This window comes from Beta vulgaris, chromosome 1 (genome assembly GCF_026745355.1).
Source record: "Beta vulgaris subsp. vulgaris cultivar EL10 chromosome 1, EL10.2, whole genome shotgun sequence".
Taxonomy (NCBI): domain Eukaryota; kingdom Viridiplantae; phylum Streptophyta; class Magnoliopsida; order Caryophyllales; family Amaranthaceae; genus Beta; species Beta vulgaris.
Window position 1 is genome coordinate 62,838,651 of NC_079202.1, and position 25,720 is coordinate 62,864,370.

Here is a 25,720-nt window from a genome sequence, read left to right on the forward strand (position 1 = left end):
CCGTATTAACTTTTAGCAATTGAAACTTATTGGACTTTATTAGACCTGATTGGAACTTATTGCACCTGATTGAACTTATTGGACCTTATTAGACCTGATTGTAACTTATCTGAACCTATTGGACTTGAAACTTCATTTTTTAAGTTGAAGAGAACACACCCTTAATTTGCTTGCTTGAATGCCGAGCATCACCAATAATGAAAAATATTATTACTAATTCATCTGATAATATTGAAAAGCTCAACAATAAAAATTATATTACGTGGTCGTGCACATAAGCTATCCCCACACATAAGCTATCTCATTTGTTGGGCAATATACTAGATCCTGTTAAGGGACCGGGGTCAAGAAGATCACATAATTACAAGAAGTGTTTATGTAATGCAAATAACATTTGCCAAATCTAACTTTAACTAAAACTTTGAAAGTCATATCACTTTTATGATACAATTATCAGTAACATGTACACATCAATAAGTCCCTCTAATATTTTTTTCTGGTACGAAATAAGTGATACACTTTTTCCGTTTACGTGAGAGCTTATTCAGAGAAATGTGTCGCTTATTTTGTGACAGAGAAAGTATTCAAGTAACAAAACGAACACAGAACATCATGATTATTTAGCAAAGCCTATATCTTTATTGCTTCTCTACATATTATTTGCGCCCTAGAGTTTTGAGATTGGTATAACATGGAGAGGTTTGGCTTTTTGTATAGTAATCCCAAACTTATCATTCATATCCAGATCTTCATCATCTCGAAACTTCCAATTAAAACAATGAAGAAGACTTCCCAACATAAGATTCAACATTCGAAATGCTAATGTATCTCCAGGACATGTTCTTCTTCCTGCTCCAAAAGGGATGAATCCAAAATCATGTCCCTTCAGATCGATTTCGAGCTCGAAAAATCTCTCAGGTGAAAACAAATCTGGATTTTTCCAATGAGTAGGATCTCGTGAAATAGCTAAAAGGTTAACAAATATTTGTGCATTTTTAGGCACAATATAGCCATATAATTTAACATCATTATTTGCTTTGCGTGGTAGTAGAAACACAGTTGGTGGATGCATTCTTAATGTCTCTTTTATTATGGCTTGTAAGTAAGGAAGCTTTGAGATGTCAGCTTCTTTAACTACCTTGTTTTTGCCTACCACTTGTTCCAATTCAGCTTGAGCCTTTGCCAGTTTTTCGGGGTTGCGTAGGAGTTCTGTCATCGCCCATTCTAATGTGCTTGAGGTTGTGTCTGTTCCTGCAGTAAAGAAGTCCTGTTCCACATGCATGAGATGTGATCAAAGTTAATCAAAATCATAACTTTAATTTCATATGTTCGTTTTTATACTCCTTCGGTCCCAAAATATAGTTCACATTTTATTGTGCACAGTCTCCAAGACGTACCTTTGACCTACGATATCTTTTTAATTTCTTATTAGTAAAAAATATAAAAAGTTGAAATTACGAATTTATATATTGAGACGAATCTAACAAGACCGTTCATGAATATGTTTTTTTTATATACATTAGTAAGAATATTTGGTCAAAGTTTTTAGAATTTGACTCCCAAAATAGAAATGGAAACTATATTTTGGGACGAAGGAGTATATTTTTTTCGAATTTTTAGATAAAATTTGTAAATAGATAGAGATCAACTGGATCATTTAGGTGTTATTCTTTCAAAATCCATTGTATACTCTTATTCGTATCAAACCTCACTAGGATATCTTTTAATTACATTAGAGAAATTATATGCTTCCTCCGTTTCATAATACTCGCTACACTTTCCGTTCTGGGAAGTTTCACATTACTTGTTACACTTTCTTTTTGGACAATAAACTCTCTCTATCTCTCTCCTCTCACATGGATCCCTTATCTTTTTACTCTGTACCTCTCTATTCTCCAAAAATTGCCTAGGAGTCCGTGAATTAAGAAGTGTAACGAGTAATATAAAACGGAGGAAGTAAGAAGTTTCTCATACATATACATATGAGCACACAAAAGAAAACTCACCATGAGAAGATGCTTAATATCATCAAGACTTAACTCAGATTCATTCTCTTTCATGAGTCTAAGAAGGGTATCCAAAACATCACCACCAATTTTATCAGCACTAGAACTTATCAACCTATTTTGTATAATATCCTCAAAAACATCATTTAATCTATTCCCATAAACCATAACTTTGTAATTCACACTAAACACACTTAAGAATCTCAACATAGGAAAACAATCAGCCAAATTCGGCTTTCCAATTTCCTCCATAATCTTCCAAACAAGCTCCTTAAACTCCCCTGAATCACTAGAATTATAGCTAGCCAAATCGAACGAAAAGAACGTGTTCGACAACAAATTAAGCGAAGTTGTAAATGCTACTCCACCAACATCAATTGCTTCTCCTACATTACAACATTCCTTAACATAATCAATAAGTTTGGACACTTTCTCCCGTCTAAGAGCTTGACTTGAGTCAAGTCTTTGACTGGAGAACAAATGGATGGTTGCAATTTTTCTTAAAGCCCGCCATTTCGGACCAACAGGCAACCATGCCATGGAGAATTTATCGTGCCCATTTGCACGTACCGCCGCGGAAACATGCCTACTAGAGAGTGTAAGGTCATGTTTTTGGAACATTTCTTTAGCTACTATAGATGAAGATACAACAATAGTTGTTATACTTCCGAATTTAAGAGACATTAAAGGGCCATAGGTTTTAGCTAGATTAGCTAAGGAGTGGTGAGGTTTATCCCCAAGATGAGGCAAGTTTCCTAAGATTGGTATTGGTTTAGGCCCTGGAGGAAGCCTTGCATTATTATTTGTGGTGAATGTTGGATTGCGCTTAAAAACATATAAGTACAATAAAGCAAAGAAAATAGGGAGTAGAATAAAAAATAATGTTGTGTAATAATCCATTGTAATTGTTAATTATGGATGTGTAGTAATAGATTAATGTGTTATGATCAGTTATGACTGGCTTTATATAATTAGTGATCTAGTAAGTAGGTGAGTACTATTATATCCTTGTCACTGAGTTTTTTTTTTTTTGATAATTAAATGTTAAGCAGATGGTTGATGCTCCAGGAATAAATTTATACTCTATTATAAGAGGGGGTGGATGAGATTCGAACCCATGACCTTTTTGTCACGCTGGCTCTTGATACCATGTCAAAGGACCAACTCAACCAAAAACTTAAGTTCCTTGTCACTGAGTTCATCAGCATTGTTAGCCAAAAGAAAACAATAGTGGAAAAGATGAAAACATGAACCTTTTTTTTAAAAAATAATTGTGTAAGATAAAGAAAAATACACATATAAAATCTCCTACATCTCAAAGGGGTCAAATCCTATTATAATGAAATTTGTTATTACAAAAAAAATTGTTTCTTTTTAAAAAGAACATAAAAAGAAGTACGTTTTAAGAATCAAGTTTGACCTAATTGGTTGGAGGATCTCCTTCCACATCTGTGACAAAGATTCGAACCTTGTCCATTGCAAAGTGGGATTCCAAATTCCTATGGATATATAAACGAAGCGACTCTACAACTTGTTTGTGACCGATTTATTTTGTGATTGTATGAGTTTGACCCCACCTAACCTTTTATTGCCTACAACACAATCAATTTCATATGTTTAACTAAAAAATAATCTCAATTTTTCTTAAATTAAAACCAATTGATGATTTTGATGTCATACATGTATAAGCATTACTCAATTTAGCTCTAGTCCTTGTTATTATACATGTAATAGTTGGTCAAATTACTAAAGTGAAAGAAGAGAAACAAAAGAGGGCTGCATAGAAAGGGATGAAGTCTACATATGTGGTTAAACTTCTACCTCAATTTTTTTGTTTTTGTTTGGGCATATTGAATTGTGACATCTTAACATACAAGCTCAATTTCCTATCATGAATTCATGATTACAAAATATAGTACTCCAAAACTTCATTATCGAGTCTTGACTTCATTTCTTATCAGCATAGGAATCCAAACCGTAACAAACATTTCAAAACCAAATAAACTTCGTCCACAACTACTCATGGAATTCTAACTCAAAATAATTAGCTAACTAGTTGTTAGGCTCGGGCGTGCCTTAGAGCTCACTATCACATATCACTATCCAATGTATGTGCCACATGTTTATGATCTCATTAAAAATATTAACAACGACCATATTTGGTAAATGACTTTTTCATTGGCTTTTGGCTTTTTTATTTGGTCAAACAGCCAAAAAAAGTGTTTGGTTGGTTGAATTGCTGACTTTTAAACCAAAATGAAAAAGCTATTTTAAGCAGCTTTTTGGATTGACTTTTTGCTTATTGGCCCACAAACTCTCTAATAAACAACCAACAACCACAATTAATTTTGCCAAATACTTTTGCAAACAGCTAGCTTAAACAACCAACTTGAAAAGTTAATACATACCACCAATGCTTCCAGCCAGTCAAACAAGTCAACTAAACCAGCCAAAAGCCAACAGCCAATAACCGATTGCCAAACAACCCCAATGTGTAAGATAAAGAAAAATACACATGAAATCTCCTACATCCTTAAGGGGTCAAATCCTATTATAATGAAATTTGTTATTACAAAAAAAATTGTTTTTTTTAAAAGAACATAAAAAAAGGAAGTATGTTTTAAGAATCAAGTTTGACCTAGTTGATTGGAGGATCTCCTTTCACATCTGTGACAGAGATTCGAACCTTGTCCATTGCAAAGTGGGATCCCAAATTCCTATGGCTATATAAACAAAGCGATTACAACTTGTTTGTGATAGATTTTTTTTGTGATTATATGAGTTTGACCCCACCTCTCCTTCTATTGCCTACGTACAACACAATCAATTTCATATGTTTAACTGAAAAATAATCTCAAATTTTTTTAAAATTAAAACCAATTGATGATTTTGATATCATACATGTATAAGCATTACACATTTTAGCTCTAGTCCTTGTTATTATACATGTAATAGTTGGTCAAATTACTAAAATGAAAGAAGAGAAACAAAAGAGGGAAGCATAGAAAGGGATGAAGTCTACATATGCGGTTAAACTTCTACCTCAATTTTTTTTTTTCTTGTTTGGGCATATTGAATTGTGACATCTTAACATACAAGCTCATATTCCCATCATTATTCCAAAATACTCCAAAACTTCATTATCGAGTCTTGACTTCTTTTCTTATCAGCATAGGAATCCAAACCGTAACGAACATTTCGAAACCAAATAAACTTCGTCCACAACTAATCATGGAATATCTAACTCAAAATAATTAGCTAACTAGTTGTTAGGCCCAGACGATACATTGGGGCTTGGGCTATTAATATTTTCATGTTAAAAGAATAACATTTACGACCCGTTTGGTAGTCGTTAATAAATTGTGGTAATGTGAATGAATTTTAAATGTAATTTTATCAGGTAAGCACCCTCAAAATCTCCATGAGGATGCATTTTTTCTCCAATGACAAGCAATCTCACCCCTAAACTTGTGTTTTTGTCTCTAAGGGGAAGCAATTTTCATTACCACTCATCTATACAAATATGTTAAAAGGCGTGTGTGACAATATATTACACGCCACGTGTCACCTATGTTACTCCACTAGAATTGTCCAATGTGTACATAAGTCATATCGATTAACAAAAGTAAAATTAGCTTGCAACAAGATTTGAACCCTTGACCTCTTGCTATTATAACATCACACAATTACTATCTCAACCAACTTTTAATCATGCTTTAAGTGTCCACAATAAAAAATTTAAATTACCATATAGGAAAAGACATAATACAATAAGAAGCCACCAGATAATCAACCCTTTTGGTAAAAATAAACTCGTAGACCATCGCTTTGCATTATGAAAAAAGAAAACCTCACTTACAGAACTACAAAAGTGGAAGTAAGGATGTGTAAATCAATAAACATTAAAAAAATTTAAAATCTATTTAGCATGAAAACTCTCATGAAGATCATGTTTCCCACTCCTGGAACTCGAGAAGACAAAATTTCTTTGAAAGACCAGCGAGTTTCATGCCTCAATGATCCCCAGTTACAAAATGATATTTTCCCAACTAAAATCTCTTAGCTAACTCTACAGTCTATGCCCTATTATATACATCTTTTGTCGGTTCTAAACAAAACTACAACAAATTTCTATGCAACAACAATTAATTAATTTTAAATTTTGAGTTTCACGAGAAATGAACAAATGGGGTTTTCAAAGGCTTTTTTGAGGTAACACAAATCTGCCAAGCACCCGCGCAATGTTACAAGTCACATCGACTTTCCTAGGAATGTTTGGGAAGATAATATGACCACGCACGGAGAAGTCCAAAAATGTCCCAAAAACAACCAAAATTGAATGTTATAATACACGCTTTTGGACTTTCCTGGGGTCCGAGCTTCGAACACCACGGGATGTCTCAAAGGGACATGGAGGTCATTGGAAATGAATCATGTGGCTTGGAACGAATGTGGATGCTTTTATGTTCATTTCGAGGCAGTTTCAGGTTTCATGAGAAATGAACAAAATAATGTGTTCAAAGGCTTTTCGAGACAACACTAATGGTGCCAAGCACCCGCGCAACATTACAAGTCATTTCGGTTTTCCTAGGAGCGTTTTGGGAGGAAATATGGCCAGGCCCGGAGATGTCCAAAAATGTCCCAAAAACAACAAAAATTGAAGGTTATAATACACGCTTCCAGACTTTCCCAGTGTCCGAGCTCCGATCGCCACGGGATGCCTCCTAGGGGCATGGGAGGTCATTGTAAAGGATTCATGTGGCTTTGAACGAATATGTGGAGGCCTTTACGTTCATTTCGAGGCAATTTTATGTTTCACGAGAAATGAACAAATGGGGGTGTTAGAGGCTTTTCGAGGCAACGCAACTGATGCCAATCACCTAGGCAAACTTAAAAGTCACGTCGGCTAACCTAGGAATGTTTCATATGAAAATATGACCAAGGTAAGAGAAGTCCAAAAATGTCCCAAAAACAGCCAAAATTGAAGGTTATAATACACACTTTCAGATTTTCTCGGGACCCGAGCTCCGAACGCCACCGGATGCCTCCTATGGGCATGGGAGGTCGTTGGAAAGGAGTCACGTGGCTTGGAATGACTATGTGGATGCCTTTACGTTCATTTTGAGGCAATTTTGGTTTTCACGAGAAATGAACAAATGCGGTGTTCAGAGGCTTCTCGAGGCAATGCAAATGGTGCCAAGTACCCGCGCAAGATTACAAGTCACGTCGGCTTTCCTAAAACGTTTCGGGAGAAAATATGAACAGGCCCAGAGATGTCGAAAAATGTCTGAAAAACAGCCAAAATTGAAGGTTATAATACACGCTTTTGAACTTTCTCGGAGTCATGTTAGGTCATTGGAAAGGAGTCATGTGGATTGGAACAAATATGTGGATGTCTTTACGTTCATTTCGAGGCAATTTGGACTTTACGAGAAATGAACAAATGGAATGTTGGAGGATTTTCGAGGCAATGCAAGTTGTGCCAAGGACCTGCGCAACGTTACAATTCACGTCGGCACTCCTAGGAATGTTTCGGAGAAAATATGACTAGGCTTGAAGAAGTCCAAAAATGTCGCAAAAACAGCCAAAATTGAAAGTTATAATACACGCTTTCATACTTTTCCGAGGCCCGAGCTCCAAACGTCATAGGATGTCTCCTAGGGCCATGGGAGGTCATTGGAAAGGAGTCATGTGGCTTGGAAGGAATATATCGATGCCTTTACATTCATTACGAGACAATTTTGGGTCTTATGAGAGATGAACAAATTGGGTGTTCAGAGGCTTTTCGAGGCAATGCAAATGGTGCCAAGCACACGTGCAACGTTACAAGTCACGTCGGCACTCCTAAGAATGTTTCGGGAGAAAATATGAGCAGGCCCGAAGAAGTCCAAAAATGTCGCAAAAACAGCCAAAATTGAAGATTATAATACATGCTTTCGGACTTTCTTGGAGCTCAAGCTCCGAACCACGGGATGCCTCCTAGGGTATGGGAGGTCATTGGAAAGAAGTCATGTGGCTTGGAACGAATTTATGGGTGTCTTTACGTTCATTGCAAGGTAATTTTGGATTTCACGAGAAATGAACAAATGGGATGTTCAAAGGTTTTTCGAGGCAACACAAATGGTGCCAAGCACCCGCGCAATGTCACAAGGCACTTTAACTTTCCTAAACATGTATCAGGAGAATATATAACTAGACTCGAAAAAGTCCAAAAATATCCTGAAAAACAAAATTGATGGGGATAAACCAAACGGAGTGATGCGAGAGTAGTACTTTTCGATAAAAATACTGGACTTTTGGTGCATTGAAAGCCAACCCGTATATTGCATTTCTTTAGTAAAGCCCATAACTCCACATGTATTACACATAACAAAGAACCACTAATATATATTCCCCTCAAAAAAACCAAAAAAAAGAACCACTAATATTTGTCGGTATTGCGCTTTTTTGGTCTGTCTTATAATTGTATTAGACTTACGACTTAGGAGTATAGGTTATCTGGGCATTCTTCAGTGCTAAATTCGTGTAACCCTCCAACTTTATCAGACACTTCACACTTGGGGTGTATAGTAAAAACATATTTACCATAATATAATACTTGTTTTTTTAACGGTTTTCAAAACACACCTTTAACTTTCGATATTTTCGATTTTTTATGTAATAAAAATATAAAAAATTGATATTATGAACTATACATTGAGGCGAATATAACAAGGTGTCATATGAATATATTTTTTTTTATATACAAGTGAGAATATTTGGTCAAACATTTCTAAGTTTGACTCAAAATAGAGAAACAATCATTATAATATGGGAAGGAGGGAGAAGTAAATTTAAAGTTCTCTTCATACTTATTTGGTGAAGTGAAATTTATAGCATGTCTTCTCTTCTCACGCTTACACTTGAGACTTTGAGAGTACTATTTTATATTTCATCCGCTTTGAAATAAGTGAAACACGTTTCTCTCTTATATGAGAGTTTTTTTTAATAAAAGTGTTACACTTATTTCAGAACGGGAGAATTACTTTTTATCTATCTCACCAAAGTGTGAAACTGTAACATATTTGATATTACGAGTCAAGGTTAGACGCATAACTCCCCCTATAGAGAAGTGTTTCACTTATTTCAAAACGGAGAAAATATTTTGTCTATCTCACCAGGATTGTGTAACTGTAACATATTTGAGATATTACGAGTCAAGATTGGACGCATAACTCCCCCTTACGAAGTACTTTGATAACCATATAATCAAGTAATAAAATGAATCATCCGCCTTATTTAACATAGCATATATATGTTCCATTTCTTCCATTCCTCCTTAATTTTACTTAGGAATTGGAAGTGCACGAAGAGGTATTGCTTTTTGTATAGTAATCCCAAATTTATCAGTCATGTCTAAATCTTGTGGACTTATCCCATCTCCAACCTTCCAATTGAAACCATGAAGAAGACTACCCAACATAAGATTCAACATTCGAAACGCCAACATATCTCCTGGACATATTCTTCTTCCTGCTCCAAAGGGTATAAGTCCGAAATCTTGTCCTTTCATATCGATTTCGTGTTCTATAAACCTCTCCGGTGAAAACAAATTCGGATTTTCCCAATGATTAGGATCTCTTGAAATAGCCCAAACATTAACAAAAACTTGTGCATTTTTAGGCACAACATAACCATACAATTCTACATCATTGTTTGCTTTACGTGGTAGTAAAAATACGGTTGGTGGGTGCATTCTTAATGTCTCCTTCACTATAGCTTGTAAGTAAGGAAGCTTTGGGATATCGAATTCTCCTACAACCTTGTTTTTTCCTAGGACTTGCTCTAATTCAACTTGAGCTTTTGCCATTTTTTCAGGGTTACGTAGGAGTTCTGTCATTGCCCACTCTAATGTACTCGAAGTAGTATCTGTTCCGGCTGTAAAGAAATCCTGTTCCACATACGACATAACATGTAATCATGATCAGTCCAAATACAAAACTTATTACACAAGATTAGGGTTAGCAAAAGTTGACCCAACCCTACAACCCGATCCAAACCCAACCCGAAATAAGTGGAATAGAGTTTGAATTTTTGACCCATTTAATTAAATGGGTTGACACAATTAACCCATTTAATTAAAAGGGTTAGGTTGAGGTTGACATTTCCGACCTCAAAATGTCCTACTTTGATCTGATTAACTTAAACATATAGAAAATTCTCGAAAAATATATTGATAAACCTAAATTTTGGTTAAAATATAGTAAAATATCTCTAAAATATGTCACATTTATTCCAAGAAACTCTAGACATGCATACTTTTAGTGGTAAACTTGCTCATTTTGTTTTTTAAGAAAATAATAATATAATGTATTAAATGGGTTAAACGGATTGTACGTGTAATCCGTTTATTAAATGGATCAGATCAGGGTTGAGTTTTTCAATCTGTTTATTAATTGAGTTAGGTTTGGGTTGAGGGATTTTGACCCATTTATTATCGATCGCATCCGAACACGAACCCGACCCAACTCGACCTGATTGCCAACCCTATACAAGATGCTTGAATTAAATTAGATTATATTAACTCAAATTAAATTGGACTTACCATGAGAAGATGTTTAATATCCCCAAGATCCAAGTCTAATTTATTTTCTTTCATGAGTCTAAGAAGAGTATCTAACACATCACCACCACTTGAACTATCTCCAGAATAATTTTGCAACCTCTTTTGTATGATATTCTCAAAAACCTCATTTAATTTATTATCATACCCTAGTAACTTACCCTTAACACTAAACACACTTAAGAACCTTAACATAGGAAAACAATCAACCAAATTCGGTTTTCCAATCTCCTCCATAATCTTCCAAACAAGCTCCTTAAACTCTCCTGAATCACTAGAATTATAGCTAGCTAAATCGAACGAAAAGAACGTGTTTGATAACAAATTAAGCGAAGTTGTAAATGCTACTCCACCAACATCAATTTCTTCTCCTACATTACAACATTCCTTAACATAATCAATAAGTTTAGACACTTTTTCTTGTCTAAGAGCTTGACTCGAGTCGAGTTTTTGACTTGAGAACAAGTGAAGGGCTGCGATTTTTCTCAAAGTCCGCCATTTCGCGCAAACGGGCAACCATGCTATAGAGCATTTATCGTGCCCGTTTGCGCGTACCGCGGCCGAGGCATGCCTACTAGAAAGCGTAAGGTCATGTTTTTGGAACATTTCTTTAGCTACTATAGATGAAGATACAACAATAGTTGTTATACTTCCGAATTTAAGAGACATTAAAGGGCCATAAGTTTTAGCTAGATTAGCTAATGAAAGATGTGGTGAATCTCCAAGATGTGACAAGTTTCCTAAAATTGGTATAGGTTTAGGCCCTGGAGGAAGCCTTGAATCATTGGAAGTAAGTTTTGAGGAGGGTGAAATGAGCTTGTAAATATGGAAGAAAGCAAAAAAAATGGAGCATAAAATTAGCAAAGTTGTGTAATAATCCATTTTTTTGTGTTACTTTTTTTTGGGTGTTTAGCTGTTTTTTTTTTGGTTGAGATGGTAGATGGGTGTGTATGTATATATATAGAGTGAGTATTATTAGAGTGTTGTAGTCGAAGGAGTTTCCAACTCTTTGAGTCTTGACTTGGTTATAAAAAGATGGTCAACTTCGATGTCTTTCTATTAGTTCACTAGTTCAGCAGCCATGACACATAAGCAAGAAGGTCAAGAAAATTTGCTAAATTAGTTTAATAAATCGTGTATAATAACAATCAGTTTCATGCTGTATTTGGTTATTAGGTAGTATTGTTTTAATATACCATGTAGTACTTGAGGTACGTAATGGCCTAATTGATAAGGAATTAGGGTTGGCTCAAGTGGTGAGTTTTTCCATCTTTCCTAACAAGGTCTAGCGTTCAATTCTTACCCCAAGCATTTATTTGCTTGGAATTTAAGGGGTGAGGGGGGTTGGGGAGTGTCTGCCTGTCTGGCTTGTAATGGACTTTTGGGTGGGGGTCCTGTGCGAGGGCAGTTTAGAGAAAATTCTTCTTACCAATTTATATAAAAAAAATTGCCTAATTGGTAAAGTTTTAACTTTTACCTTTAAGATTACAAGTTCGATTTCTACCGATTATTACAAACTGAAAGATCGAATAATATTAACTATTTTGGGCTATTCGACCTTTCACTTTTGTCAAAATTTCTTCCTTATGGTATGTAATCTATCTCTGTGTTTCTTATTCGTATAATTATTTATAGGCGCGCTCCTTTATAATCTTTCGTTATTTTTATCTTATTCTTTCCTAGCATTATATGCATATGCATGTACTTTGCCAGTGTAGCAAGTTAATCTTTTACAATTCCCTACAAAATTTCTTGGACCAGAGTATATATGTATTATTTATAGTTTTACTAAAGAAGCATGCATATATATACATTGTTCATATGTAAATAAGTTGATAAGTGGTTGAGATTATAGCCATTCTTATATCTAGAAAAATCATTTTACTCAACTGTGATTAATTTTGCGGGTTGTTCACTTGTTTAGCCGCCGATATTCTAGGTGATTTTTGGTCGTGATTGCAAAGTAGTAAGACTAGTAACAATAAACAACATTAGATAAACATCAACCAAAATACAAAAAGCCAAAAACTTTTACTAATATGCTTACCAAACAACCCATAATTATCAAGAAAAAAAGTGCACGAAGGTGTGCACCAAACTTGGTCCCATATTTCCTGAAAGAGCCCAAAATAAGAAGTCGAAATTATTTTTGCTTTAGAGTAAAGATGATAAGATATTAATTAATTATAGACCTCTACTTTCAATCGAATTTTGAAAGTTGTCCTAATTTACATCATTATTAGTTGGTCTACGCAGTTCATATGCACTTTTTAGCCGCACCCCACCTTACCAACTTTAGCCTTGCCGGCTAGAAGATTAGAAGTGTAGCCTACTTTAATTTGGCACCCACAGTCTAGCTAGTTTCTCAAATGCGAATTCTCCTCCACTTCTCCAAATACAACACATTCCACTTTTAGCAATGGGATTCACTGACTTTGACGTAGATAGGCTGTGGTGGCAACTGGCAAGCATTGCCTAACTAGCCCTTAAGCGTTAAGGTGAGTTTATCCCTCAGACTCAACTCTAAACTTTAGACTATGTCACATCAGTTTTTCACTAATTTTTAAATCTATAGACTCATTCCAATTTTATACTTTATTCCTCATACTCTCTTCAAACTCATTACACAAAAAAAAAAAAGATGACACATGACATTTTTTTACTGACCAGAAAATATATCCTTTGCATGGCAAGAGTCTTGAGAGGAGTCATGAATATCAAAATTCAAAACCCAACTCAAGACTTTACTCAAATATAGTTGAGTCTTGTTGAGTCTAGCCATAAGACTCCCAATATTCTCACCCTTATATAATCTTACACAATTCAACAAAAATTATAGTAAGAAGTTAGAGAATACGCAAGTGGGTTATGTTGGAGTTAGTAGTACAGTTGAGTGATATTATTTCTCACTCTAAGTGTTGCTTTAAAACAATAAAAAATTCATTATCCCACATTGGTAGTTTAGAGGTATCCTACCTTTTTTATATAGAGTTTTCTTATTTATACATTTGTTGAAGATTGAGTGGGAAGGAACTTGTCACCAGACATGCACGCCGGCTGGGCTCAGGTGTGTTGTGCAATTGAATTCAGATTAGTTCATTAGAATTAGGTTTCCATGACGATGCGGTCGAAGCTCGGCCCATGACCTACCTACTAGTTGGACGATTGTAATCAAGACCAGGCTTAACCTAGATAACCTAATTTCAGACGGGACCGGATCTATCCTTGACTCGACTCGTTTGGCTTATGAGTCGAGCTCGAGTTGAGTTAAACTAACTCAAGTCGAGTTTTAACCGAGTAAATCTCGAACAACTTGTTACCGATTCGTGTTAACAACTATCCTAAGGTAGCCAGAAAAATCTTAAATTTAAGTATTTTGCTATATATACTTGAATATTCGAGTTTCTCACGAGTTTTCAAGTCGAGTACTAAGCTATTCAACTTATCTCGTTAACATTTGAAATCGAGCTCTCAAATCAACTTTTAAGCGAATTAATCTTGAACAATGTCGTTTCATTTACACCCATACCAAGTACCATCCGGTAGTGATGTATGGATACCTTTTAACAAAGAAAATTCGTGCTATACTCATAGAATTGCATCTAAAAATATATTAATTATATAGCACTATCTTGACAAGTCAAAAAGTTAAGTGAATCTTTTAAAGAGTAAACAGCGCAGTCACGCAGGCGGCTAAGCCATGCGTCTAAGCATCACGGACGACACGATCCTCATACTCCTACATTTGAAATTTGACGACCATTATTCCATTAACCATAAATGTGGTGGCACGCACAATCGTCTACATTTTTGTCAAGGCTCGCATTATTAACATTCACCACCACTTTATTAACAGTTAAGAACTTAATAAGTGTCATTGTGTCAACTAGCAACTTTCTTGTCACTGAAAACATATTACTACTTAGTAAGGTAGTTTAGTATATGAAATACTACTAAAATAATTCATGTCACCAACCGACAGGAGGTGTACTAATGATAGAAATTAGAAAATGGCTAAATATTAGGATTTCCAAATGATATCCTTTAGTAAAATGTCTTTAATAATTAGTTGCATCCACTAAGAAAAATATTATTTGCGCCAATGTATTAATTGATAATAATATCTTATTCAAGTGATCGATGGTGGTTGAAAAACTGGTCTAAAGGATTTGAGTATGATGTTATTATGTGCACTTTTCATTTGTCTAAGCCTCCATAAGACCATATTTATACAACTTTGTAACAGCATTCCATCTAGACCTGGTGCCATGGGCGGAGTTGGGAAATGGCGGGTCGGGCTGGAAATTTCAGATTTGTCCATGGTCCGGCCTAGGCCTGCGGGCCTAGTCCGTGTTTTATGTTGTTTTTTTGTATTTTTTTTACAGTTTTAGGCTAAAAAACAAAAGAAAGGAGTGTTCGGCCCGCGGGCTCGTGCCGATGCGGGCCTGAAATAACATTTCTTGACCGTGACAAACCCGCGGTCTACGTAGCGAACAACGGGCCGGGTCGGACCGAGTCTCGAGCGGGCTCGTGTCTGGCCGGTCCATGCCCACCTCTAATTCCATCTAAGGTTCCAAATACCTGCAATATTGAAACTTTACATTATTCAGACAAAGTTAGCTAATATATACTTCCTCCGTTTCACAATAAGTAAAACATAAAGAAAGTGGGGAGTTACCAAGGAATTTAGAAAGAGAAAGCTGGGACCACAATAAAGTAGAGTAAAAAAGTATTGAAATTATGGCCCCCTCTTACTTTTTGATAGTATATTTGTAATAAGAGTGAACTTTTTTTTACCATTTAGAGCTTGGTTTCACTTATTATGATTATTCCAAATAAGAAAATTGCTTCACTTATTGTGAAACAGAGAAAGTATATACAAATGATGTCATATGATATATTGTTGCTTAGCTTTAAAATCTATTTACAAAATATCAACTTTTTTTAAGTTTTACTAGTCGATTGTTGAAAAGATTTACAATAAGAATAGTGCATTAACATGTGTGAAAGTCAATATGTTATTGTATTACTTGTATAAAAAACGGGATGAAAGTTAATATGTTGCATGTATTTAAAAATGGAGGAAGTATATAAAAACAAGGTAGAATAAACACTACAAGATCTTCTGAGTTCTGAGCCACCCTCCTTTAGTGTCCAAGTCGGTAGCTATTCAATTACATCAACATAGCCCCTTCCACAATCTCATGTGCATTTGATGAGAACAGATCATTGAACTTCAGCAAGGTTGATGATACGTGATCTTTTCATAAACTTTGTACTCCCTCCGTCCCATAATATAGTGCTTGATTCCATTTTTTCACGGGAATTAAGGTAAATAGAATCTAAGAGGAAAGTAAAAACTTTTTATTATTAAAATAAATATTGTGTGGAAAAAGGTGATCTTAGGAGAGAGAATGAAGAATAATTGGTAAAAGAGCATTAAATGCAACCCTTGGGTTGAATAAACAAAGCAAAAAAACTATTTTCAAGAAGCAAACAAATAATGATGGCACGATTTTTCTAGGCAAATCACAAAAAATTATGGAATTAAATATAGAACCAAGCACTATATTTTGGGACACCCAAAATAGAAATGAAGCACTATATTATGAGACGGAGGGAGTACCATTTTGGGAATTTCAAATTGTTGATCCTAATATAAGATTATTCAATTGTTTTCTTATTAGACGTGTGATTAACAGTAGCTCTTAGTTTAAGGCTTTTGATAAACCGTAAATATATTCAAACTAATATAAGTATTAATTTAGTGGTGCAAACTTTTACACAAGCATTAAATCACGCGTTTAGCTAATTTGTTACTTCATCCGTTCCGTTTTAAATGAAACGTTTGTTTTTTCACGCAACCCAATACACTTCTTTAGTCATTAATATCTTTAGTTGTGTACACGTAAAAAATATAAAAAAGTTATATTTTGATAGTATGCATCGAGATGAATCTAACAATATCTCACTTGACTATGTTTTTCTTTATAGGAAAATGATATACGTAGCCCTTAGGAGTTAGGGCTATGTATAAGAGGCTTAAAATAGAAATAAAAATTTGAATCAAGCATTTATTACCTCAAATGATGTGAAATTTTGTCATGAATCCTAAGGGCTACATATAACATTATCCTTCTTTATATAATAGCGATAAATTGGAGTTAAAATTGATCAGTGAATAATGTCATTTCCTCCAATGTTTCATTTAAAACAGAACGGAGGAAGTATATAACTTAACATTTTTTACTTCTAGTTTCTTATATGCGTCTTTCTGAATCAAATCCAGGTCAATTTTTAGATCATGTAGCTTTTAATGATTTTCTTGAGTTAAGAGTACGTGGGCCACATATAGATCGCCTTAATTTGGGCCAATTATATATGGTGTACTCGTCAACCCATAAGTTTTTAGTCCATAATGTGATTCATCACTTTAGTGGAGCAATTAAGAGGCACTTAACTTCCCTAAGATTCGTACTTGTAAAAGGAAGTCAATCCACCTTATCTAAGAGATCTTACAGATTTATACCTGTGAAAAAACTTTTTTTTCTTCACCATACGAATACGATATTGGTACTCTCTCGTTATTGTTGTTGTGGCTAGTTATTGTGTGTACATGTTTCTTATTAAAAGGATAGATGATCCAAAATTTTAGATCAACAATTTTTTTTTATTGTTTTTTTGTTAAATAAAGTAACCATACAAATTAATTAAGCATTCTTACATTCCACAAGGTATAACATCATACAATGATTAGGAGTAGGAAAAAATCCTAGTTACATTTGCACTATCGTTACTAATACGACACTTCTTCGCTAGTCCATCTGCGATCTTGTTATGATAGAGCTTGCAGTATTTAATCTTCAAATTCGGTACCCCCTCTTAGATCAACAATTGACCATGCTCTTAGTGTTGCAGCTCTTTTGGTTTCATCCTCCGTTACCTCTTTCTTTGAGAACAAGTCCCTCTTAGGTCTTAACCAATACCCATACATAAAATACTAAATTTTAGGTAACTTTACAAATGATAAAAACGTTTTTGTACATAGCTGTTGACAAATTTTCCTTTGGGAATAAAAGGGGAATTCAAATTTTATATGTTATGATAAAACCACTCTATTTGCAAGAGCATGAGAACACATTGAGATACTTGCAATGGCACAAGTGTCACATAATAAATAATGTACCCAAACGTTGGTCAGCTGAAGATTGAGGTTTAGTGATCATTTTTGTTAAGAATTGGATGCTGACAGTTTGGGTCGCCCGGGGTACTAAGTGTATGTACTTAAGTGTCAATTAAACTTTTTTTAGTTTTATTTCACCTAATAATGTTACTGAAAATATAAAATTCATTCAAATATTCTATATTTTATTTGTATTTTTATTATAAAGGTTAACTTTTTGGAACACATCCACAAAAATGATTCGAATACACTTACTAAATAAATTTAGGGTTTTAATTCACGTTTGAATCCTAACTTCTTTTCAACCACAACCTAACAAACAAAAAGTATAAGGATTGAATTTGTCTTATAAGAGACCACCTACTTTTAAATTAAAATTAGGCAATGGTAAGTTTAATATTAAAAAAAAAAAATAGTCCGATAGTGATTAAATTAACTTCTTTATGTGACTAGTTTAATTCATTTAGTGACTAGGTCTACTTTTATATTAAAATTAGACCGTCTTTTTAATAATTTTTGAAGGTTAACTCACGAAATACTTGCATGCAATTTTCCGGCTAAGATTTTGATAATGGCTACCTATCTATTGCTGATGTGTTTTTTCGGGGAAGATTGGCTGTAAAAATTACCAAACTATAAATATGACAAAATCCACCTCAAAAATAAAATATAAAAAGATTGAAAATTTTCTATGGGCTTTTCCGGCAACAGGTTGCAAACCAGGCCAAGACGGCCCAATTATAGGGCCCAAGGCGTAGGTTGCATATCTGGCCCACGCTTTTGTACTTGTAGACGCAGCATTCCCATCTTGGTATCTTGGTATTTTGGTTTTGAAATTTAGTTAGATATGGGCCCAATTCAAGTCATGGCTTGGCCTTTGGGATTTGATTTACTTAAGGAGGAGATAAGGTCAAATCATTTGGAGAAAGTGACTGAATTGATTTCTAAGCGTGAAAACAAATTATTGACAGCCCAATATATATAATGCACCAAATAAAATAAAAAACCAAATTAAAGTGCAAGGAAAAATTGATTTTTAATAATCCAACATCTGGCCGATTCGCTAAGGGTCTGTTCTCCCCACCTTATTTTCAGTTCAGTTTAGTTCAATTCAGTTAGATCAGTTCAGTTCAGATCAATTGAGGGCCTGTTCTCCCCAGCTTATTTTCATTTCAGTTCAGTTCAGTTCAATTCAGTTCAATTCAGTTTAGTTCAGTTCAACTCTTGACAATACTTTTACTCTCACATATCACCATTCAGTTTAGTTTAATTCAGTTCAGTTCAGTTCAGATAAGTTCAGTATAGATCAGTTCAGTTCAGTTCAACTCAGTTCAGATCAGTTCAGTTCAGTCTAGTTCAGTTCAGTCCAGCTGTTTTATGCCGAAGAGAACAGGCCCTGAGTTCAGTTCAGCTCTTGACAATACTTTTACTCTCACACATCACTATTCATTTCAGTTCAGTTCAGTTCAGCTATTTTATGCCGAAGAGAACAGGCCCTAAATTTCAATGTTGAATATATTTTAATATTCTCAATTTTTGAGCGTAGTTTTTCAAAATAATCAGAATTTTTATTTTTCATGCCATCACCAATTTTTTTGGGTATTTTATATGAAAGAAATATAAAATTTTGAATTATTTTGAGAAAGTATTTCTCAAAGTTCGAATTATTTTAAAATAATCAAAAGCTGAGATTAAATTTAGCGAACCAAGTTTAAAAGGCTGGCCAATAATATCTTTTCATTCCCAAAAATTGAGGATCAAACCCCGATCAATTGCTTAAGGGACAAAATGAACAACGATTATGACAATATCACCAGTTTCGGACAACCCCCAATTATTTCCAATTTTCTGTGTATGATATTCTTACAAGCACACAAAATGATGAACTTGGTACCAAGAAGTACAACATGAAAAGCTGTACGCATGTGATTGGTTTAAGTTGTTAGTTTATGAGGCATGTTTGGGCATGGACCCCCCAAATTAAACATACTTAAATAAAGAATAAATTTTCCTACCCATCAATAACAATAGCCCTCTAACAAAATTGTAATTTTAGGTCCTCTTGTCTCTCTTGAATTGTTATTGATCTCATAATTAAATGTTTTATTCTAATTTTTTTTATTACTCGCTTCATTTCTATTTGTTCTTCCTACATTACTTTTTTCTCTCTTAAAAAATATCTAAATAAAAAAAATACATAAGAACGAAGGAAATATAAAGCATCTCATGATTATGGTTTGGTTAATAGGGAAAGTAATATTACTTACAAAGTTGTTTATCTCATTTTTACGTTTTCCAAGAAATGCAAAAACTTATTCAGGTAGTTTTGTAAGAGACCGTCTAATTTTAATTTAGAATTAGGCACGATCCAAGCCCAATATTAAGAAGAGAACATGTCACCTTTTTTAATATAGTAACTAATTCAATCTATTTAGAGACCAAATTAATCTATTTTGTGATCAGTTTAATCTATTCAGTAATGATATTCTTTGATCCATTTAGTGACTAGTGTAATAATCCGTTCGGTAAGACTACCAAGTTAGTTTTTTGAGATTATCGGTTGTAGTTCGATAATCAAGAAAAAAAAACAAGGAGAAGAGAAGGTGTAGTTTAGAGTGAAATGAAATGGATTTGTTAGAAAAAATTCAATTTTCCGTTCGTCTAATTATACATAAAACTAAATCGCCTATTCTAATAATTTGTGAAATACATCTGGTTGATCGATCATAAAAAATTGTCTACTCATCTTGACGCACATTATCTAAGAGGGTGTAGTTTTGTAGAAATAAAGCTTGTTTAATTTGACGTTGTCGTCCCTAACCCAATTATGACAGAGGGTGGGTTTTGTAAGTTGGTGGATGATTATTGTTCTTACGCTGATCGAGTCTTCACTCTTCACGACAACTCCAGCCCAAATAGCTTCATCTCCTTGTTCTTGGTCACACCCTTGGTTAGATAAAAAGATCAAGGGTTTTTCTACGTTAAACTTTTGATTAAAATCCCAAAAATAGTTTTGTATTCTATCACGAATTACTACTTGTAGTATCTGATATTATATGTAAGAGGTAAAATATTCAATTGTTGTTAGTAATTTGTTACGAAGGGAGTATATTATTTTCACCCCATTGGTTGTAAGAATTGTGCCTTGAAAGTTCTTGTCAAAATGCGTCAAAAAGATTGTTTCTGGAGTACCACCCGATCGGGTCGGGCGACGTCACCCGATCGGGACCGTGACCTTTTGGGAACAACAGTTTCCGGGAGTCGCCCGATCGGGCGTAATCACCGAACTATGACCGGGTGAGTTTCGCCTGATCGAGCCCGCAACGATTCTAGGATTAGTAATTACCGTCCGATTGGGCGGATGTCTCCCGACCTGATGGGACGGAGGCCCGTTTTCTCCAGAAAACACGTTTTCGACGCGGACGTATAAATAGGTTATTTACCTAATTGTTTTAGATTACGAATTTAGTCTAATTCTATCTGTAATCTGGTTTTCCTCACATAATAAAATATTCTCTTTGTTCGTTGACGTAACCAAATTGGTGAACCACGTAAATATGTTGTCTGCTTTTATTGTTTTTATATTCAATTATTTGTTTCTTTCTCACATCCGTTATAACATTGGTAATTTCAACTCTTTTAATGTATCCACGTTCTTCTTGGTTGGTATAAATAATTATTCCATATATATATATATCTATCTACTTAAACAAAGTGCAGTGTCTCTGATCCTAAACCTAATAATCCAATAATTAATATGGAAGAATGTGCTATAATTTGTGGTAAAATAACTATTATAAAAAAACAGATATTGTTAGGATTTAGGAATCTTAATGTCTTCAAAGAAACTTTCGTAGGAAACCAGCAATATATAGATAGATCTGTAAGTAATTTGAACATGTTATTCTTTGTGTTATTCACTAGCATTTTGTTGTATTTTCAATTTAAAACCTTTATTTTTCTGACTTCCACTGACATTATGTTTTGTTTGTGTAACAATACTTGTGACTTTATTTATGAGTTATAACAACTCTCTTTATGCGCCATTATTCTTTACGTTGTAGTAAATTGATGATCTGATCAAAGTGTAAGTCGAGCTTTTTTTGGTACACCAACTATACATCTGAATATTCCTCTTTGTTTCTCCCACGGGGTTTTTTTTGGAAGGTATACGGTGTTGTTTCTTCAACGTAAAGTTTAGGATCTTTTTGACATCGTTGTAAGTTTCCAGTTTTTTAGTTTTTGAATATAAAAGTCATATGATATAAGGGGAATGATAAACTTAAAATCAGTTATATTTATACTAAACATGTCAATTTTGAAAACTGACAACTGAAAACTACATTTTTTGGTTTTTATATTTTTGTTTTTCAGTTTCAAAAAAAATGAAAACTGAAAACAAAAAACGATAACGAACGAGCCTTTAGTAATCTGAATTACTTTTTATTTTATTTATTGAATAAATGATTTTAATGGGATCATGATACAAACAATACATATTGACCAAAGAGAAAATCACCCTTTTACGAATTTGATTTTTGGGGGATCATTTGGAATGACTAAACACAATTATATATGATACATCCGTTTCGTACACAAAACATGTTGACGTACGTAGGACGACTAGCTGCACAGTTCGACGAGGAAGTTCATCGTCGAAAAAGCCTAAAATGATTTCTACTAGTTAGGCTTCCCGTGTCATAATGCATTAATGCTTAATAAAATACATTTTTTTGAAAGAAAAACGAGTCAACGAGTCCAACTCCGCTATGCAATGATGACCTACAGGCTTTGTAAGTTATCTAAGTTCGTTTAGGACTCGAAAACAACATTTTAATTATTTCAAAATTTTAATTTTGCCTAATTTTTGTGTTAGGATTTTGTTTAGACTATTTAAATGTTTATAGCTGTCATTAGATGACACCTTTTATGTGTGATAATAATATTCGAGAGTCTAACTCTTTTATGATGGATTTCGGGGTTTCTACATATTCATTATTTGTAAATCTATATGTTCGTATTAGGAATTGCGCTTGCCTTTTCTCCATTAATTCCGACTATATGTATGTCACATGTGTTCATCATATTATACAACATGATATCATTCCTAATGGATTATAAATTAAACGTAATCATGAGTTATTCTACAACAAAATGCCCATAAATGTATTTGGTTTTGGACTAATCCCTAAGATGTATACTACCCTATATGAATCACGTACAAATAGTAACTATTCCTCCTGCTCAAACAAGATTTAGTCCTAATCTTATTGGTTAATAAATTAATAACTTTAAAAGCTATTTTAAGTAACCAATTTAGCTCATAATTACCCACATATAAAATTATATAGCGATAACCATGTTTTAATGTTTATAGTAAAATTTGCTAAACACATTATATAAATCCCTCCAATTAATGCTCCACACTTCTATATATAAGTATTAGGTATACCTTGAGATACGATAAGAGACAAGAAGGAGTAACTACTACGTTCTTCATGTCATCTTTAACTAAAACAATGCGGATAATAGCAGTAATGCAGTAATATTAATTAACTAAGTTATAAGAATGTCTTAAAAAAAGTTTGCTTCTAAAAAAACAAAGATTAATGTAGACTTACGCAACAAAACCTGTGGTGAGTCTGTCACTTACTAATGGATGCATGGCACCTTCCTCATATAAATAATTAAATATGTGCAGTACTATAGTGTATATTAGAGCAATCGATGTCACGTATATTTTATATATATATATATATATATATATATATATATATATATATATATATATATATATATATATATATATATTCATAAGAGTTATAGCGCGTAAAATTTATTCTCATTATTCATTTAAGTATATATTTTCATATGAACTCACTTCTATATATATAGATTTTAATACGGAGAATAAATTTAGACTAACACCTTAATCTGGAGATCAATTTCAAGCATGATAATGAAAGGGCTAGAATAGATGGTTAATGATTCCATATTTTATTCAATTAGGCAAAGGATGAAACAAGTTAGGTAAGTGTAACATGGGTTCATGCCTGGACTATTAGGGTCAGCTCATGTTATCTATTTGACTATTTAGCTATAAGTTCATATGTATGATCTCACCTATTACATATATTCATAAATTATATACCAATCATCCAAAAGTAATTGTCACTATCCTGTATTTTGTCGGAATCCTCATAGCAATATATTTTTTTCCACAAAATTAGCTTTTCACATTATTCCAATTATTCTAGCAGGGTATTAAACTATTAACCCTCTCTACTTATGTTTCAATAGTAATTCTCGAAAAATTTTGAAAAAAAATAATTTGAAGTTGTATATATAATTCATTATCTAGGCATTGTGTACTTGACAACTTTTTTCATACATCCTAGAAGTATAATATGATAATTATTTTCGAGAAAAAAAATGACTACCTTTAATTGGGATACAAACATTATATAAATACCATTATAATTAGTTTAATGTATCTATATTATATAGGGAGTCATAAACTAAGTATGTAAACAAAATTCGATCTCAGAATATGAACTCTACTCGTAGATTATATACTAGAACTTTACCAATTATTCAAGCTAAATAATATTAAAATATATATTACTTTTCAATGATTACAATAATAGTAGTATTAATATTCCCTCCGTTCCATAATATAAGTCCTGATTCTGTTTTTACACAGGAATTAAGGTAAAGTAGAATTTTGTTTTATTTAAATAAAAAGATTCATTTTTATTGGGAAACACTTACATTGTTTTTTTCTTTTTAACAAAAAATAAAAACTTAACATTAATATTGCATAGTTTAATGTGTAGAGTAGTTTAATGGGTTATGAGATTCTATCTATCATTAATAATGGTGTATTGGAAGTTGAAATTATGAGGACTTTTTGGGAGTTAAATTATTTTCATGAGGGTATTTTGGGTATAAATTATTGATTGAAAATAGAAACAAGACTTATATTTTGGGATATTTTAAAAGGAAAGGGGACTTATATTATGGGACGGATGGAGTAATATTATATACACAATAAGAAGGCCCAATAAATGACGAAGGATATGGATATAATGAATAACGTGCAAATAATAATAAAAGGCCGGACAAATATGGAAAGAAGAAGAAAACAAAGTTAGGTACACTTATCTCAGCGTAACCAAGCTACCAACCATCCCCCTACCACTATCATCACTTCTAAAGCCTTTTATTGCTATTTCTCTAAGATTGTTGTCTCTTACTATTTTTAGCTATCTCATTCATGTAATTCATATTTGGATTTCTTGGATTTGTTGATATGAATATATATCATTATTAAACATTAAAAAAATTCTATATTTCTTGTTTATGAGTTCTTTAATGATTATTGAATGTTAATTTATAAAATCATCACTTTCCTAAAATAGAAACAACTAATAATATAATGTACGTTGATTAAAGTAATCCCCCCTTAAAGGAAAATGATCACTATTAGGAAGTGTAATTAATTTTATTAACTCTTATGATATTTGTGATGATATTGCTATGTATTTCCTCCATTCCGAATAAGTGTAACACTTGCTTTTTTTTATGTGAGAGCTTTCACTTATTTCAAAACAGGAAAGTATATATATATTATTAAACGTAGGAATTAGGGAGTCATGTACGTGTAACATGTATATTCCAAGCACACAATATTATAACAAAATTTTCTTTTGAATTGTTAGAATTTATGGTGGTTTGGCTATTAGGTGTTAGAAAAGCCAAAATCTTGACTAAAGAGCTACTTTTTGGAATTTTGATTTCATCATCTTATGCCTTTTAGCAGATTTCATGGGGTATTCATTGAAATGGGTGTATAATACCCCATGCATAACGGTTTATAGTCTCTAGATATCGCAAACCTATGAAAAACGAATTTTTGTTGAACATATG

At 33.4% G+C, this 25,720-nt stretch overlaps 2 protein-coding genes across 2 annotated transcripts; both read right to left on the minus strand.

Annotated features, from left to right (window-relative positions):
• Positions 1 to 487: 487 nt before the first annotated feature.
• Positions 488 to 3,039, minus strand: LOC104895710 (cytochrome P450 76AD1). Its single transcript, XM_010682319.4, has 2 exons — positions 2,007 to 3,039; positions 488 to 1,267 (listed from the first exon to the last, which is right to left on the minus strand). The coding sequence occupies exons 1-2, from the start codon at positions 2,904 to 2,906 to the stop codon at positions 668 to 670; spliced, it is 1,500 nt and encodes a 499-aa protein (XP_010680621.2). The 5' UTR covers positions 2,907 to 3,039; the 3' UTR covers positions 488 to 667.
• A 5,670-nt stretch (positions 3,040 to 8,709) lies between these two features.
• LOC104895627 (cytochrome P450 76AD1) lies at positions 8,710 to 11,547 on the minus strand. The gene is made up of 2 exons (XM_010682207.4): positions 10,591 to 11,547; positions 8,710 to 9,936 (listed from the first exon to the last, which is right to left on the minus strand). Exons 1-2 carry the CDS (start codon positions 11,488 to 11,490, stop codon positions 9,331 to 9,333), a joined length of 1,506 nt encoding a protein of 501 aa, XP_010680509.2. The 5' UTR covers positions 11,491 to 11,547; the 3' UTR covers positions 8,710 to 9,330.
• Between the last annotated feature and the right edge of the window lie 14,173 nt (positions 11,548 to 25,720).

Coding starts and splice junctions, on each gene's coding strand:
- LOC104895710 (XM_010682319.4), bottom strand. CDS start 2,906: ATGGATTATTACACAACATTATTTTTTATTCTACTCCCTATTTTCTTT. Junction 1,268..2,006: donor ATATTAAGCATCTTCTCATG/GTGAGTTTTCTT, acceptor CATGTGGAACAG/GACTTCTTTACTGCAGGAAC.
- LOC104895627 (XM_010682207.4), bottom strand. CDS start 11,490: ATGGATTATTACACAACTTTGCTAATTTTATGCTCCATTTTTTTTGCT. Junction 9,937..10,590: donor ATATTAAACATCTTCTCATG/GTAAGTCCAATT, acceptor TATGTGGAACAG/GATTTCTTTACAGCCGGAAC.